The sequence below is a fragment of the Ambystoma mexicanum genome, chromosome 3p (assembly GCF_040938575.1).
Source record: "Ambystoma mexicanum isolate Mex_15411 chromosome 3p, UKY_AmexF1_1, whole genome shotgun sequence".
NCBI lineage: Eukaryota > Metazoa > Chordata > Amphibia > Caudata > Ambystomatidae > Ambystoma > Ambystoma mexicanum.
Window position 1 is genome coordinate 944,042,750 of NC_090925.1, and position 14,158 is coordinate 944,056,907.

The window sequence follows — 14,158 nt, forward strand, 5'->3', positions numbered from 1 at the left end:
ATGGCAGAGTATTATTCAAAGTTTGTCAGAGGATTTGCTGATCACACAAGTGCCTTGAGAGCCGTATTAAAGACAAACATAAAGTTTATGTGGGACGACAAATGTGAAAATGAATTTCAGTACATAAAGAGGGCTTTGGCAACAGCACCGAGGTTGCATAGCTACAATCGGGGACAACACTGTGATTACTACGGATGCAAGCAATGTGGGGTTAGGTGCTGTTCTTACACAAATTAAGGAAGGAAAGGAGCACGAAATAGCATTTCCCTCAAGACTGCTGAAGGGACCCAACCATATTAAAAAAGGCTCTAGCCATCGAATGGGCTATGGATAAGTTCATAAGTGTTGTCTGCGGTACCAGCTTTGAATAACATACAGATCACAAACCTTTGGTTGAAGTATTTTCCACTACAGGTCTAGACAAAATGTCAGGGAGCATGGGTGTTGCTAGGTCTGGAAAAGAACCAGGGCTATGCTGATGTCAGAACTGTCGGGACTGGGGCTAGCTAGCCTTTTGGTTGTAGCTCCTGAGATTCTATTGTGGCTACAACCAAAAGATCAGGGGCTATAGCCTCTTAGCCCCCCGCCTAGCAACGCCTTTGTCAGGGAGAATAAGAAGATGGTTGTCCAAATTGCAGGAATTCGATTTTACAGTTCAGTACATCCCTGGAGTGAGAAAGAATGTCACAGATTGTCTGTCGCAGATGACTACAAGTGTGAAAGTTGGGGTGTAGATGAGGAACAAGATACAGTTTGTAAAATATTAGAACCCTCGATTTCTAAACAAGAATGGCATGCGGAAGGGGAAAGCGATGTTAAAATGAAAATCTTTGTCAATGATATGTTGGAAGGAGGACTAAACAGAGAATGTGCACAAAATACAGAAGTCGAAAGATTCTGGAATTTTAGAGAGGAATTGTGTGTTCAAGAGAGTGTTTTCATGAGAGGGGACAAACGGTCCCGCCTGAAGGATGAAGGAATAAGGTAATCCGTTTCAGACATGAGGCACATCAAGGAATAGTTAAAACTAACCAAAGAATACGTAACAGCTACTGGTGGCCGGCATGCAACAATCAGATTGAGAAGACAGTCAGAGACTGTATCCTTTATACAAACAGTGACAATGGGCCTCATTAGGACCCTGGCGGTAAGGGGTTTGCGCCAGCGTTAGCTGCGCCGACCCCTTACCGCCAACTACGAGTTCCCATAGCGCCATGGTCATTTTTCCGCCCGCTTTTTGCGGGCGTAAAAATCCATGGCGCTATGGGACCTTGGTGTTAATTACGCCACCGTAATTTACGGTGGCGTAATTAACTCCTTCCCCACTCCCATTATACCCTATGGGGCCGAAATGGGAATGGGGAAGGGTAAATGGGTCAATGGGGACTTACCGCCCCGCCGACCTCGGAATGGGGCGGTAAATCCACCATCCGCCATGGCGTAAACGGACTTTACGCCATGGCCGGAAAGTCCGTCGATGGCGGAAAAAATCCGCCAGGGTCGTAATGAGGGCCAATGTGTGTGAGAGAGAAGTGTCCCATGGATCTTACGGATATTCGAGGGAGGCTGTGGGAGAAGCTAGCAGTTGATGTGATTGGGCCAGTATGGAGTGATGAATGTCAGACACATTGTATTGTTGTTGATGTTTTTACGAGATGGGCAGAAGTGATGATGACATCACATGTCACTACTAAAAGAGTAATTAAGTTCTTGGAGGATTTGTGTGAGCATGAGGGGTACACAGGAGGGATTCTCACGGACAATGGTCTGCAATTCAAATCGAAGGAGATGGAGGTATACTGTGAGGAAAGGGCCATTGTTCATAAATCCAGTGCCACATATAATCCACAAACCAATGGAATTGTGGCAAGATATAACAGGACAAATAAAGAAGCTATTAAATGGGGGTGGCCAAATGGAAGAGATTGGAAAGAGGTGGTAAAATGAACTATGGTTGCTTATAGGTTCACACCACACAGCACTAATGGGGTTTCACCGACTGTACATAGTAGAGGTAGGAGGGCTGCTACAAAGTTGTTTCCAGGTTGGATGGCTGAGATGACTGGCATGTGAGTTATGTTGGAAGAAGTGGAAGACAACATCAGATGCAAACAGATCAGGAACTAGGTTTTGCAGGTTAATATTAGTTTCTGGGAGGCGTCCCCTGCTCAGAGTGGGAAGCTGGGTCAGGATCAGATTACAGGATGTGTTAAGAAGTGACAGTTGCCAATGGTAAAGGACAATTGAGTTGATAGAGGTTTTCAGACATGCTGTGAAGACAAAGGACGGAAGTTAGAGAGGGTGATACTGGCAGGATCGGAACAGGGTGATAGGATGTGTGAAGGAGGAATTGGTGTGGGGAAGGAGAAAGTTTATAGTGGTGGTCTTTCCTTGTCATATGCAGCAGATATGTCTCCTTCTACATCGAGGTGTGGAAGAATCTACCGAAGATCGAGATATCTGGATGACTACACCCGATAATGAGGAAGAAGAATGTATTGTTTATGCATTTAGAATTATGTGCCACGCGAACCATTCTCCTTGTGTTCTGTTCGGAGCTTGGTTCGCGTGACGAGAGGAGCCGTTGGAAGGTGTTTGGGGTGGACCGGTATGGCGGGCCCCGTGTCAATAAACCTGAAGTTTAAACTTACTGCTGCCTCCATTGTTCCTCACATTGGTGACGATGATGGGATGACACAGAAAACGTTGAGGATGAGGCGATAGAAGAATCAGTGGTGGCCGAAGTTGGTGTGGCGGTGGCTCAAGAGAAGTGGTTGCAGGCTGAAAATTCTGATGAAGATCTAAAGCTTATTAAAGAGTGGACTGTGAAGGGTTGGCCACAAAAGAAAGTTTTAGATAAGAGATTTGACATATGGTGGGAGGTCAAGAAAGAGCTGAATTTGCAGGGAGACAGACTAAGGAGAGGACAATGTGTGGTTCCTCCTGAGGCTATCAGAGAGAGTCTTCTGGATTTGGCTCATGAGGGGCATCCAGGAGAAGGGGCAAAGAAGAGGAAGTTCTGTCACAATTTTTGGTGGCCACGCATTGACAAAATGGCGGAAAGATGGGTGAGAGAGTGTATGGAGTGTCAAGTGAGCGACAAAACGAAAGTGGTAAGGGAAGTTCCTTTAATTCCAAATGTAGTACCAGAACAACCGTGGTCTAAAGTTGCTGTTGACATCATGGGACCCATTATGGGTCTGGATAATGGATTGAAGTTTTTGTTTGTTTTAGCTGATTTTCATACGAAGTGGATTGAATGGGAGGCAGTGAGGGAGGTCACGGCTAGAGAACTCATAGAATTTCTTGAGAAAGTTTTCCTTAAAGAAGGGGTACCCACTGAGCTTGTCTCAGATAATGGGGTTCAATTTGTCTCATTGGCAATGAAGAAGTTCCTCAGTGGTTATGGCATTAGGCATGTCAGAACTGTGTTGTATCAACCCAGGGCAAATGGCCTGGTGGAGAGAGTCAACCGTTTTTTGAAGGAAGGTCTGCAATTAGCTATGAGGGTGAAGCAGCCATGGAGGGAGATATTGAGGATCATGGCGTGGAATTATCTCACTACAACGCATTCAGTGCCAAAAATGTCACCCTTTGTATCTCTCAAGGGAAGGGAACCAGGGACGAAATTGTGTCCAGGATAGTTGGGAATGGCCAGAGTGGTTCAAGTAGATAGAGAACAAATAATGAGGAGTATCAAAGAGGGCCAGGAGAGGAATAAAGTTAGTTTTGATGCTCCTGAAAAAGTGAAGGATCGGGAGTGGAAGGTGGGAGAGATGGTGTATGTGAAGAATCCTAGATTGGTGAATAAATGTTTGGACAGCAAATTTGTGGGTCCTAGGAGGATTTCTGCAGTTAGGAAAAGTGTGGTCATATTGGAAGGAGGGGAAGTCTGGTCTAAAGGGAAAATTGCCAAAGCATATGGTGTGGATGGTAGAGTGGAAACAAGTGAACCTTATGATAACGGTGGGATAAGGGGTGTAGAGGATGGAAGTGCTCAGAACGGTTCTGGTAGTTTTCAGAGATCCAGGTCTAAGCCAGTCTGGATGAAGGACTATGTATCATAAGCGTTCAGAACTTTGTTTGGAGTTGTCATAGGTTATTTATCTCAGCATGCCACATGTGTAGGAGATATTTTTATCCTATATGTTTCTCAGGCTTGTTTGTTTTTTCTCTTGGACTTTAGTAGTAGTATTCTTTGCTGGTGTTTTTTTCATTTTCTTTTATTTGTATTTACCTCATTTTGTTTTCTTAAGGGGGAAGATATGTAGTTTTTATGCATTTAGAATTATGTGCCACGCGAACCATTCTCCTTGTGTTCTGTTCGGATCTTGGTTCGCATGACGAGAGGAGCCGTTGGAAGGTGTTTGGGGTGGACGGGTATGGCGGGCCCCGTGTCAATAAACTTGAAGTTTAAACGTAATGCTGCCTCCATTGTTCCTCACAAAGAACCTTTGCGAAAGAAAGTGGATGTGTAGCATGTGGCCCACACCGTGTAATGGAAACCAGTGACAGGGTGTGGAATGCAGAGATAAGCAGCGGGACGAAGATGAACGCGGAGTCAGCGACAGCTGCAAGGCGTCTGGAGAGGCAGAGCTTGACTTTCGCAGACCCAACATAACGAGTGCAGCTTAAAATAAAATATAAATATAATACAATTATAATCATCTCCGTGTCCTCATTGGACACTAAAAACTCTGAGTAGGGGGTTGTTTGTTGTGGGTAGAAAGGCAAGAGGCCATTTATGGGTTTGTGCTGTGAGGTTTAGGAAGACATTATGCATTGTGAGGAATGGGTTTCGTGTTGTGGGGGCCTGGAGGCAGGATGACTGGTATGGGTTTTGTGTTGTGGGGCTGGGCAGGCAGGGTGACAGGAATGGGTCTCATGTTGAGGGAGTTTGGGAACCAGAATGCCAGTTGTTCGTGATTTGCCAGCTCAGCTCATGTTCAACTCTTAAAGACAATCCAGGCTCCAGTACTGCTCTGCCCTTGAATTATCTGGCTCCTCACCTCTACATGCATTCAGACATGTAAGCGTGCAAGAAAAGCATAAACTTACATTACATCACTAGTGGTTCCAACACATACATTTTCCATGAAATGCCCTAATTGTAAATAAAGATTGGCAGTGTTGTTTGCTTTTTGACAGGAAAGTTATTTGCGATTGTGAAACACATGCAGACAGGCAAAACCTACCCAAAATACATTTTTGACTAATCTCAGAGACCTACAAGAGTAACAGTGTAGGATAAAGTCATTAAAGGTCCAGTCCAGAGATAGACCAACACATGTTGTGGGCAGGTTGAAGTGTTGATGAACAATACATGCAACTGTCCCTAACATAACCTAATCAATATTTTGAAGAAAATAGTAACTAGATAACACGATGTATGCAATACCAGTGCACAGGCTAATGGCTAAGCTCTAATGACATTATATCAAAGAATTAATAGACAGTGAGGAATCTCAGTTGATGAAAGAAAGCATCAAAATAAAGGCATTTCAATCAATCCATGTATTATCATATCGACATCTCCTCATAGATAAGAGCATTACAAACAACATGCATTGGTGTATAAAACATGATAGACAATAATGAAAGCAATAAAAAGATATAGGACATACTTTGAGCAGCACTATGACATTGTTATATAGTATCTCATTTGCAGTAAAAGTACATATAATATACATATGTGAAGTTGAAGAAGACGAAATACAACAACGAGAGTATTAAATAGTTGTCTAAAGCCTCGTGCAGTCAATTCATTTTCCACCAGTAATATAATAAGGAAGGCAGACAGAAATCATCAATAAGATAGACATACTAGTTTCGCTCTTTACAACCACGTTCTATAAAGAAATTTAGCGACGGCAAATACAGTTAGCTCAGCAACAGTGTAACTACAAAGTTGTAATGCCTCGTTCGTTGTTCTTATCCCTTTTTCTAGCAATCTTTTTTCATTGTTCTATCACAAACTATATTCAGCCAGCGTGGAAGAGTATCTTTGAATAAATGTATACCCTGCTCACACTGTCAGCTGGACAGAGGGAAAAACCCCTGGAGCCGTTCTTGATAGAGAAACTCACCCGAGCAGTCATGTTGCTGAGGATTCAGAAAACTGTGGGACTGGTCTAGTTTCATTGGTGGATTCTACAAAACATTTCTATTGCAAATGGTCGAGCAGTTGGTGTCCCTGTCTAGCTCCTTTATGAACTCGGGGAAGATGACTGACTTAATGACAGAAAAAGACAGCACAGTTATGCCCAATCCTGTTAAGACTTATAAAATGCACTCCTCCACATAGCACTGATAAAAACCGATGTAAGATGTTGACAAATAAATGACTTTACCCCACAGATAATCAATGGGACTAATCAGGGTAGACAGACACATGACACTATCCTAGAACATATGTCATGATCAACATACTTAAGTTGAGCCAAGTGGAATACATGTAGTGTATAGCCAGTTTGATGGTGTATAAGAGCTGGCCAGCTGGCCACAACAAAACAGAGGGTAAAGCCTACTTTGTACCTCACCAGGCAAGAAAGAAGCAAGGGCTTCCCAAATGAGACATAGGAAAGCGATGCATGTATATACAATGAAGCAAGAAAATCACGTATGCACAGATGCATTGTTGAAAATAGAGTGCAGTCCTTCACATAGTGTAAATGTCAGAGGGAACTATAGTGGCTTTAGCTGCAGTTGCTGATGGCGCAATCATTTCAAAGTTATTCGAAAAATGTGTTTTGTTGGCTGCTTTGATGGTAGCATGGTAATAGGAATTTTTGTACTTCAAAAACCACAGTATGTATGAGAGCAATTGGGACACTTTGTTCTTTTTCTGTCTACCATTCCTTGGCAGATGTCTATCACTCCTAAGCCAAGCAGAAGAGTGGAGCCATTATAGTTACTGCATGAAAACGCTAGAGGCTATTGTTGGTTCATGAATCATGAAAGGTACAGTCATACAGATCCCAGGACAGAAACTCCCATGATGAATATTGACATTTTCTTGTGGTTTTAAAAGAAAATACTGTCGTACCCTTCCTTGATTGGCTTTCACGGATCATAAAAGAACCCCCGTGGTTGCAATCCAACAGCAGCAACTCTTCTGCTTTTTCACGGCTTATGCCTTCATACAGCCAACTTGTACAAAAGATAAAACAATGATGTTAAAACATACCATGGGAAAACATACAAATATTATTCTAGTTTCCAAAATCATTATTTTCTAGAAACGAGTTAGGTGCCAGGCTGCACATTTTTCAAAAATGATTTCATCTGTTCATGCTGATGAAAATAATGATTAGTTTAAACATATTTTAGAGCCTTTTTGATTCAGCACTTTATCTCCCACGCTTCTATCAGTTTCTAAATACATCTATTTTGGTACCAATGATGAAAAGAAGATCACATTTTCATATAGCAGAAGTTTCCCCTACAAAGCATAATAGATTTCATTATTACCCAGTTTTTCCAGGTACTTTTAAATTACGTTTCAGAGCCACTGATTTTAATACCAATGCATACTCTGATCTGTGCCAATAAGAATATGCGGACATTCATTTATTCAAAGCAGTACTATGCTGCCCTTTATTCTTGGCTAGCCCACTATACAACTAACGGCCAGCCGTCAGAAACCCCTATTTTTATTTATTTATTTAAGTAGTTTACCTTGCACACTTATCGCGAAGTGTCTGGCAAACTGAAAGACACTGCAGGAAGGTCTTTGAAGGATTAGGCAAAAAGCCAGGTTCTCAAATTGTAACGGAATTCATATAGGTTGGAGAAGTCGCAAAGATAATGAGGAAGTAAATGCCAGAGGCAGGCGCCAAGAACAGCAAGAATTCTACCCACAACTGTAGATGATTTGAAAAGGGAAATCAATTTTTTGTTGGCGGAATGTTGGATGAATGTAAGAGTTTGATGGATTTGTGTGAACAAAATAGTTTGGAGAGGCAGACACAAGCAGTGCTGTGCTTTGTGAACCAGGACCAAGGATCTAAATTTGCATCATTGGCTGATGGGGAGGTATTGGAACACCTGCAGGCTAGGCTGAATGCGACCATAGCATTTCTTTTTAGAGACGAGTCTGACCCGTGGAAGAAGACTTTGTTTATTTATAAGAGTACAGTCGGCTCCTTCCAGCAATATGCTACAATGGTCCAGTTTCTCAGAAGTGAGTGCTCTTATCACAGCCCAAAGATTTGACTGTGAATTGAAATATTTGATATTGCTGAGGAGCTGTAGGGTGAAGTTGCCAGAGGGGAGAGTTGAGTTAATGCAGGCTTTGAGCGACAGAGATGGATCAAGAGTCACTCAGAGAATTTTGCTTTTCAAGGCATTGAAGATATTGTGGAATCAGAAATAATCAGATTCTGGATGGAGGTGCAGAGGGCAGTGAGAGCTTTGGGAGATCCTTGTGTGAGGGATTCCATTTTGGAATTATTCAGTGAGAGCACGTTGATGTTCAAGAGCACGTTGATTTGGTTCAAGGTGCAATTCATGGTACTTAACTGGGAGGAGCTGTTTCCTGGGATACTGATCTAGATTTGGGTTCTATGAGCAGAAATGTGGTAACCCATGCCAAGAGATTTGGTAACATTGCCCGGAGGACAGAGAGAGATGTTGAAGAGAGTGGGTGACAACATAGAGCCTTGAGGCACTAGGCAAGTAGACAAAAAGAGTGGAGCAGCAAATTGGCACTGAACGACTTTGTAAAATTTGAAAAGAGGAAGAAATTAAACCATGCTAGCGCCTGTCCAGTAGCGATGTGGCCAAGACCCCAAATACGTATGTTTTTACCTCTAGCTTTATGTTGGTGGTTATACAAATAAGGTGTCAGGATGGCAAACTCAAGGTTAGGGCAAAACAGCAGTATTTCAGAACAGCTGATGAAAGGAATGTTCTGAGCCAAACCAAAGTTTGAAGTTGGCCTTTGGACAGGAATGGATAACTTGGAGTTAGGACAAGGGCAAAGTAAAATTCCAAATCAAGAAAATGTTCTGGGTCAAACCTAAGTTCCAGTTCAAACAGATTTGAATTTGAAAACAGACTATCTCTGGCTTCTCTCCCCAAAATTCCAAAATGTCTCTTTGTGCAGGCTTCAGGTTTCATGAACCTTCAATCAGATCAGTTCACAGGTTTTGCTGGGTCCCGTTCCCAAGGGCAGCCCTCTCGCTACATATAGCAGCCTCCCATCTCAAAATATTGCCACCTTCTTATGCCTCCACCCGCTTCCATCTCTTGCCTTGGAATAATCTGGCCTGCTGAAAGCTTCCTATGCTCTCTAGTTATGACCGTTGGTCATTTTAGTAACCTCTATCTGGTTAGCTTCCTCCATAACCTTCATTAGATCCCCTTTGAACTTCGAAAACATCTTCAATAATATCTTTCTATACCCACGCACAGGATGTTCCAATTAGCACATCTGGTCCCTTGTCTATACAAAGGTCCCTCTGCCACCTCCTGGACAGCATTCACTTTTCCCGGTCTCTTCTTTGTGTCTCACCACCCTACTCCACTCATTGCTTTGATTCTCCCAAGTCTTGTCTCCAATCTCCTGCCTTAGATGCTCCCATGACCCAATATACATTAGACCAACCTCATTCACATGATGTTCACCTCCTCCTAAACCAAAGTCTGCAAATCAATCTCTGTCTGACGTTTTTCTCATCCTAAACCAATTTTCTGTATTCATCACTTTCTCAAGGTGGTTCTTCTTCACCAAATTCCCTCCGACAACCTCCTCCTCTACCCGATGTTCTTTCTCTTCTTCTGCCTCACGGTCTGCCACAGTCTTCCATACCAGAGGGTTTCCATCCTTCAATCACTTTCTCACCAGCCTCTTCTCCCTGTCTCCTCTTCTCCTCATCCAGCCACCACTCTCTCCAACCTTCTCCATTTAATCAGACTTTTCTCTCTTCAATTCTTTCCGCTTCACAATCACCTCCAATCTCCGACTCCAGCGCTTCACATTGGCAGATAGAGGAGGTGGCCTTTGATAGACTTGTGGACCCTCCCACTGGACCGGGCTCCCTGTGAAGGCTTGGTTCTGTGTCTGGGAATTAGGGTGGGGCTTGGGATTGGCTGGCAGTTATGTTAATCTCAGCAGAAGGTAGTCAGTAGTAGAGAGGCTGGGCCAGACCTATAAACAGACTTTCCACCATTTTGGAATTCACAGGCATACTTGGATTGTGACTGGCCTTCTTCACTGTGCATCTGCACAGCGATAGGCCTTCCTTCATGTAAGAGGTTTGTAATATATGTGAAAATAAGAGTAGAGGCGTTGTAACTGCAGCAGCATATCTGTTGGCTTGCAACTTGCCTGCTGGATAGAGAAGCGAATATGCTGTTTTTTGACATGCTACTCTCTCAACTGGCATACTTCCAAACTGCTCTGCCTCCTGCTTTGGACTTGTGGAACAGTCACTGCTTTGAAGTGTGTTGTGAGTGGGCCTGGAAATGCCGACCCAATCATGTAGAGTTTGTCATTTTGTGTATCTTTGGGGCAAAAACATTCTGGAGCATTCACAGCGAAAGATTCCGGGTTTGCAGTATGCCTTTGGCTGAGCCGACATCGATAACCATGGAAAGTTCCCAAATTGTCGGGCAGTTACTGTGAGCCGTGTGGGAGAGACTGTGTGCAGCCAGTGTGATATAGTTTTGTTTCCTTAAAGGGCCAGTATCAGCAACATTATTCTCAGCTTAATGGCCTGGCATGCATGCTATTGGGGAACAATACACTTTCAATGAAAGAGCCTCTTACTCCCCCTCAAGTCTTGGCCTGGATTCTTTAATGGGTCCGTGCCCTTTTTGTCTATCAAATGTTTATTTTTGTGACTGTCTCCTGGTTCATAGAGGATAAAAAGCAGCCAAGGAATTCAGTGCATATTTGGTGGTGTACGGTGTCAAATGCAGCTCAGAGGTTGTGAAGGACCAGGAGTGTGAGTCAGTTTATATCAATGAAAGTCTGAAGTTCGTTGACTACTGATGTCATGACTCTCTACACCCTGGACCTCATTACTAGTTTTGCGGTAATCCCGCTGTATTTCAGCAGAATACCATCAACCTTGTTTACTGTTACTGCCACTCAGTCCTGCGGCTTGTCATTTCTCATTTTTCCAGTACGTGAGACTGTGAGGAAGTCATCAGATCTGCTACAAGTGGTAATTGCACTGTGGTTAAAATTGAACCTATTTATAAAAAGCAAACTAGAAAACGATTCAGAAAGACCGCTCTGTGACCGCACAGAGCAGTCTTTCTATATCTAACTGTCAGCCCCTGCGACGCACAATGACAGGCCTGCCAGGACCCGGAAGCGACCACGAGGGAGAACAGGTGTTTGTTTGTGTGTGTGTTGGGTGTACGTGTTTGTGTGTGTGTGTGTGTGTGTAATGGTGTGGGTGGTCTTGGGAGAGGAGGGATGCGGTGGGGGCTGAGGGAGGGGGATTTGGAGGGTGAAACACCCCGATAGGTACCAATTGGGGCAAAAGAGGGTGGTGGATGGAGGGTGGGAGCATGGTGCTGGGTTCAAGGAAATGTCATTTTTTATATTTTTGTAGGCCGCCTAAAATCGGTCGGAAAAAACCCTCTTTTGGTTGGGCGGGCTACAAAAATCGAAAATATGACAGAACCAATTCCTACACTTTACAGCCTAAAGTTATAATTTGGCAGTACGATAAAAGTGGCAGTAATTCAGCTACTACCAAAATAAGTGGTGGTAGTGGTATTACTGCCACTTTTTTACTGCACCGCTGATGTTGCAATAAGGCCTGGATTGCATTGTAGGTTTCTTATGTCTTGGTATAACCCAGGACAATTTGAAGTTGTTTGAAAATGAGCCTCGAGAGAAATGGAGGTTGCATAGGTGTGAGATGGACGGAACAAGGGTAAACTCTGATTTATTTAAAGAAGTGATGGGAGCAGCAGTCTGAAGCAAAGCCAGGTTTTTTTGTCTTTGTTGAGAGTAGAGGATAGATTGAGTGAAGGTGGCTGGGAAGGGAAACAGGGAAAAGGAAGGCACAGAAGCTGTAATGCTATTCTGTTGCAGAGAGTTCTGCATCTGGAAGCATCACTTTAGAGAAGAAGTAATTTCAAGGTAATGGTATGGTAGTGCATCAAAATTTGCGAATACTTTGCTTTTATTAAGAGCCTTGTTGATGAGTTGGGAGAGATGAGTTATTTTAAAAGGTTCCTTTGGCTACATATATTTGGTATCTTTTGTTTTGTTAAGAGTTCATGTTTTAAGGCAGTCGGCTTTGTAGTGAACCATTGCTTGCTGGATTCAGATCAGATGTAGTTTCTTTATTTATGGGGCAGCCTGGTCAGGACGGTTATGATGCTGGCATTTTGGGTGTTGAGCAGGGGTCAGGATTGTTTGCCAGTAGCAGGGCATATGCTTTGATGCTACAGGCAGAGTCAGAAGGCTCTGGGCTTGGTTTATTCTTAGAACTAACGGTTGCTTAAATGATAAAAGTAGGGAATTTCCGTTAGAAAGCCAAGACACAACCCCATGGCCAGGAGTCATCACTGGAGATTTACTTCTGAGCCAGAAAGCAATGCAGTATGGGTATGTAAATGAGCATAAAGTGATTTGTGGTGTTTGGCGGGGAAAAAGAGCCATGAGATAAGGAGCTATGGGAGTAGTCAGACCAATTTATGGAAGAGTTGTTAGGCGAGGGCAAAATTTGCTCTAAGGAGATGAAAAGGTCAAGAGTTTGACCAGCAGTGTGAGCCAAGTGCTTCCATGTTGGTTGAGACTGATGGCTTGAGGTTGTGTAATCAACGTGCGCTGAATGAGGGAGCCAAGAAAAGCTTAAGAATTGTCGCTTTACCTAGGTTCAGGTAGCAAAGGGCTGCGGATTCCTGCTGACATAAGTGGAGCAAAAAGATAATGTAAACAAACATTTTTGGGAGGAGATATTTGGATTCATCGGCTCGCAATACCCATACAAAAACAAGCAGAAAATACATAAACGGAAATTACCTGTGGAACACTTTTGCCAAGTAGTTGCTAGGTACATAGCATTCATTTCCTGAAGCAACAGAGGACACATTCCACCATTCACCATCCCTGCAAATTTTGCAAACCATGAAAAATCAAATGAATGTGTTTCTTTAAACTTCAAAGCCTTGTCAGTTAAATAGTCACAGTATGTACAGAGTGAACGTTCACATACATAATCATGATTTTTTTTAAACTTTATTTATTGTTAAGCTTGGCAGTGCAACATTGGAAACAACGGTAAGCGGTTGACCAATGAGTATACATACAGTATACAAAATAAGATAGTATATCATCAAGAGCAACAGAACATCGTTGAAGTACTCAAAAAATAATTATGATTTTTTAAAATTTAAATGTATCTTATTGTTTTAACAAACGCACAGGTTAAATATCTCATCAAATCAAATTAGCAGTAAAAAGCAAGACAAATGTCTGAGGAATGGGGGAGCAGAAAGACATTATTATGTAGACTTGCAAGTTCACAGTTGCAGTTATGAGGTATAAGCCAATAGTCAATACATACTACAAATTCATGAGGTGTGATTTATCAGTTCACTCTAAGTTGTTAATTGATCGTGCTTAACTGTTACTTACGTGTGCAGTGAATCATTCTCTGCAGAACGGCTTTATTCCTACTTTTTTTTAAACATGCCTTGGTTTCCCCTCTGTTGAAGAAGGCCTCTCTGGACCGGGCCATTCCGGCAATATTTTTGACCCATCTCGCTGTTGTTGTTTCTGATGACGAACATTGAAGCCAAAGTGACACCTCAGCTGAGAGACTTTCTGAGTCGCATGCCATCTTGGATGTATTTCAATCAGGCTTTCACCCCTTAATGGGCACAGAATCAGTCCTGGTCTCTGTCATTGATGACCTCACCCTTATATTAGATAAAGGTGGATTAGGTGTCCTTATACTGTTGGACCTCTCTGTGGTGTTCAACACAATTGACCATGCTACTCTATGTCAATGCCTGGTGGAGATCGGAATTGGTGGCCTTGCTCTTGGCTGATTTCAGTCTTTACTGTCCGATAGGAAGCAATCCCATTCTCTATTTCTATTTTCCTCCACCTCTTTTCCTCTTACCTCCAGAGTACCCCCATGGATCGGCTATCTCTCCCTTTTTGTTTAACATTTACCTGCTCCCT

The 14,158-nt window shown here is 42.9% G+C and overlaps 1 protein-coding gene across 3 annotated transcripts in view; it reads right to left on the reverse strand.

Moving 5' to 3' along the window:
• Window positions 1–14,158, reverse strand: part of SLA2 (Src like adaptor 2) — a 203,890-nt gene that overhangs the window by 88,663 nt on the left and 101,069 nt on the right. For all 3 annotated transcript variants that reach the window (XM_069652251.1, XM_069652249.1, XM_069652250.1), the window contains 2 exons: window positions 12,992–13,078; window positions 7,046–7,149 (listed from right to left, as the gene is read on the reverse strand). In XM_069652251.1, the coding sequence (XP_069508352.1) occupies window positions 7,046–7,149; window positions 12,992–13,078 (191 nt within the window). The remainder of the gene's footprint in view (window positions 1–7,045; window positions 7,150–12,991; window positions 13,079–14,158) is intronic.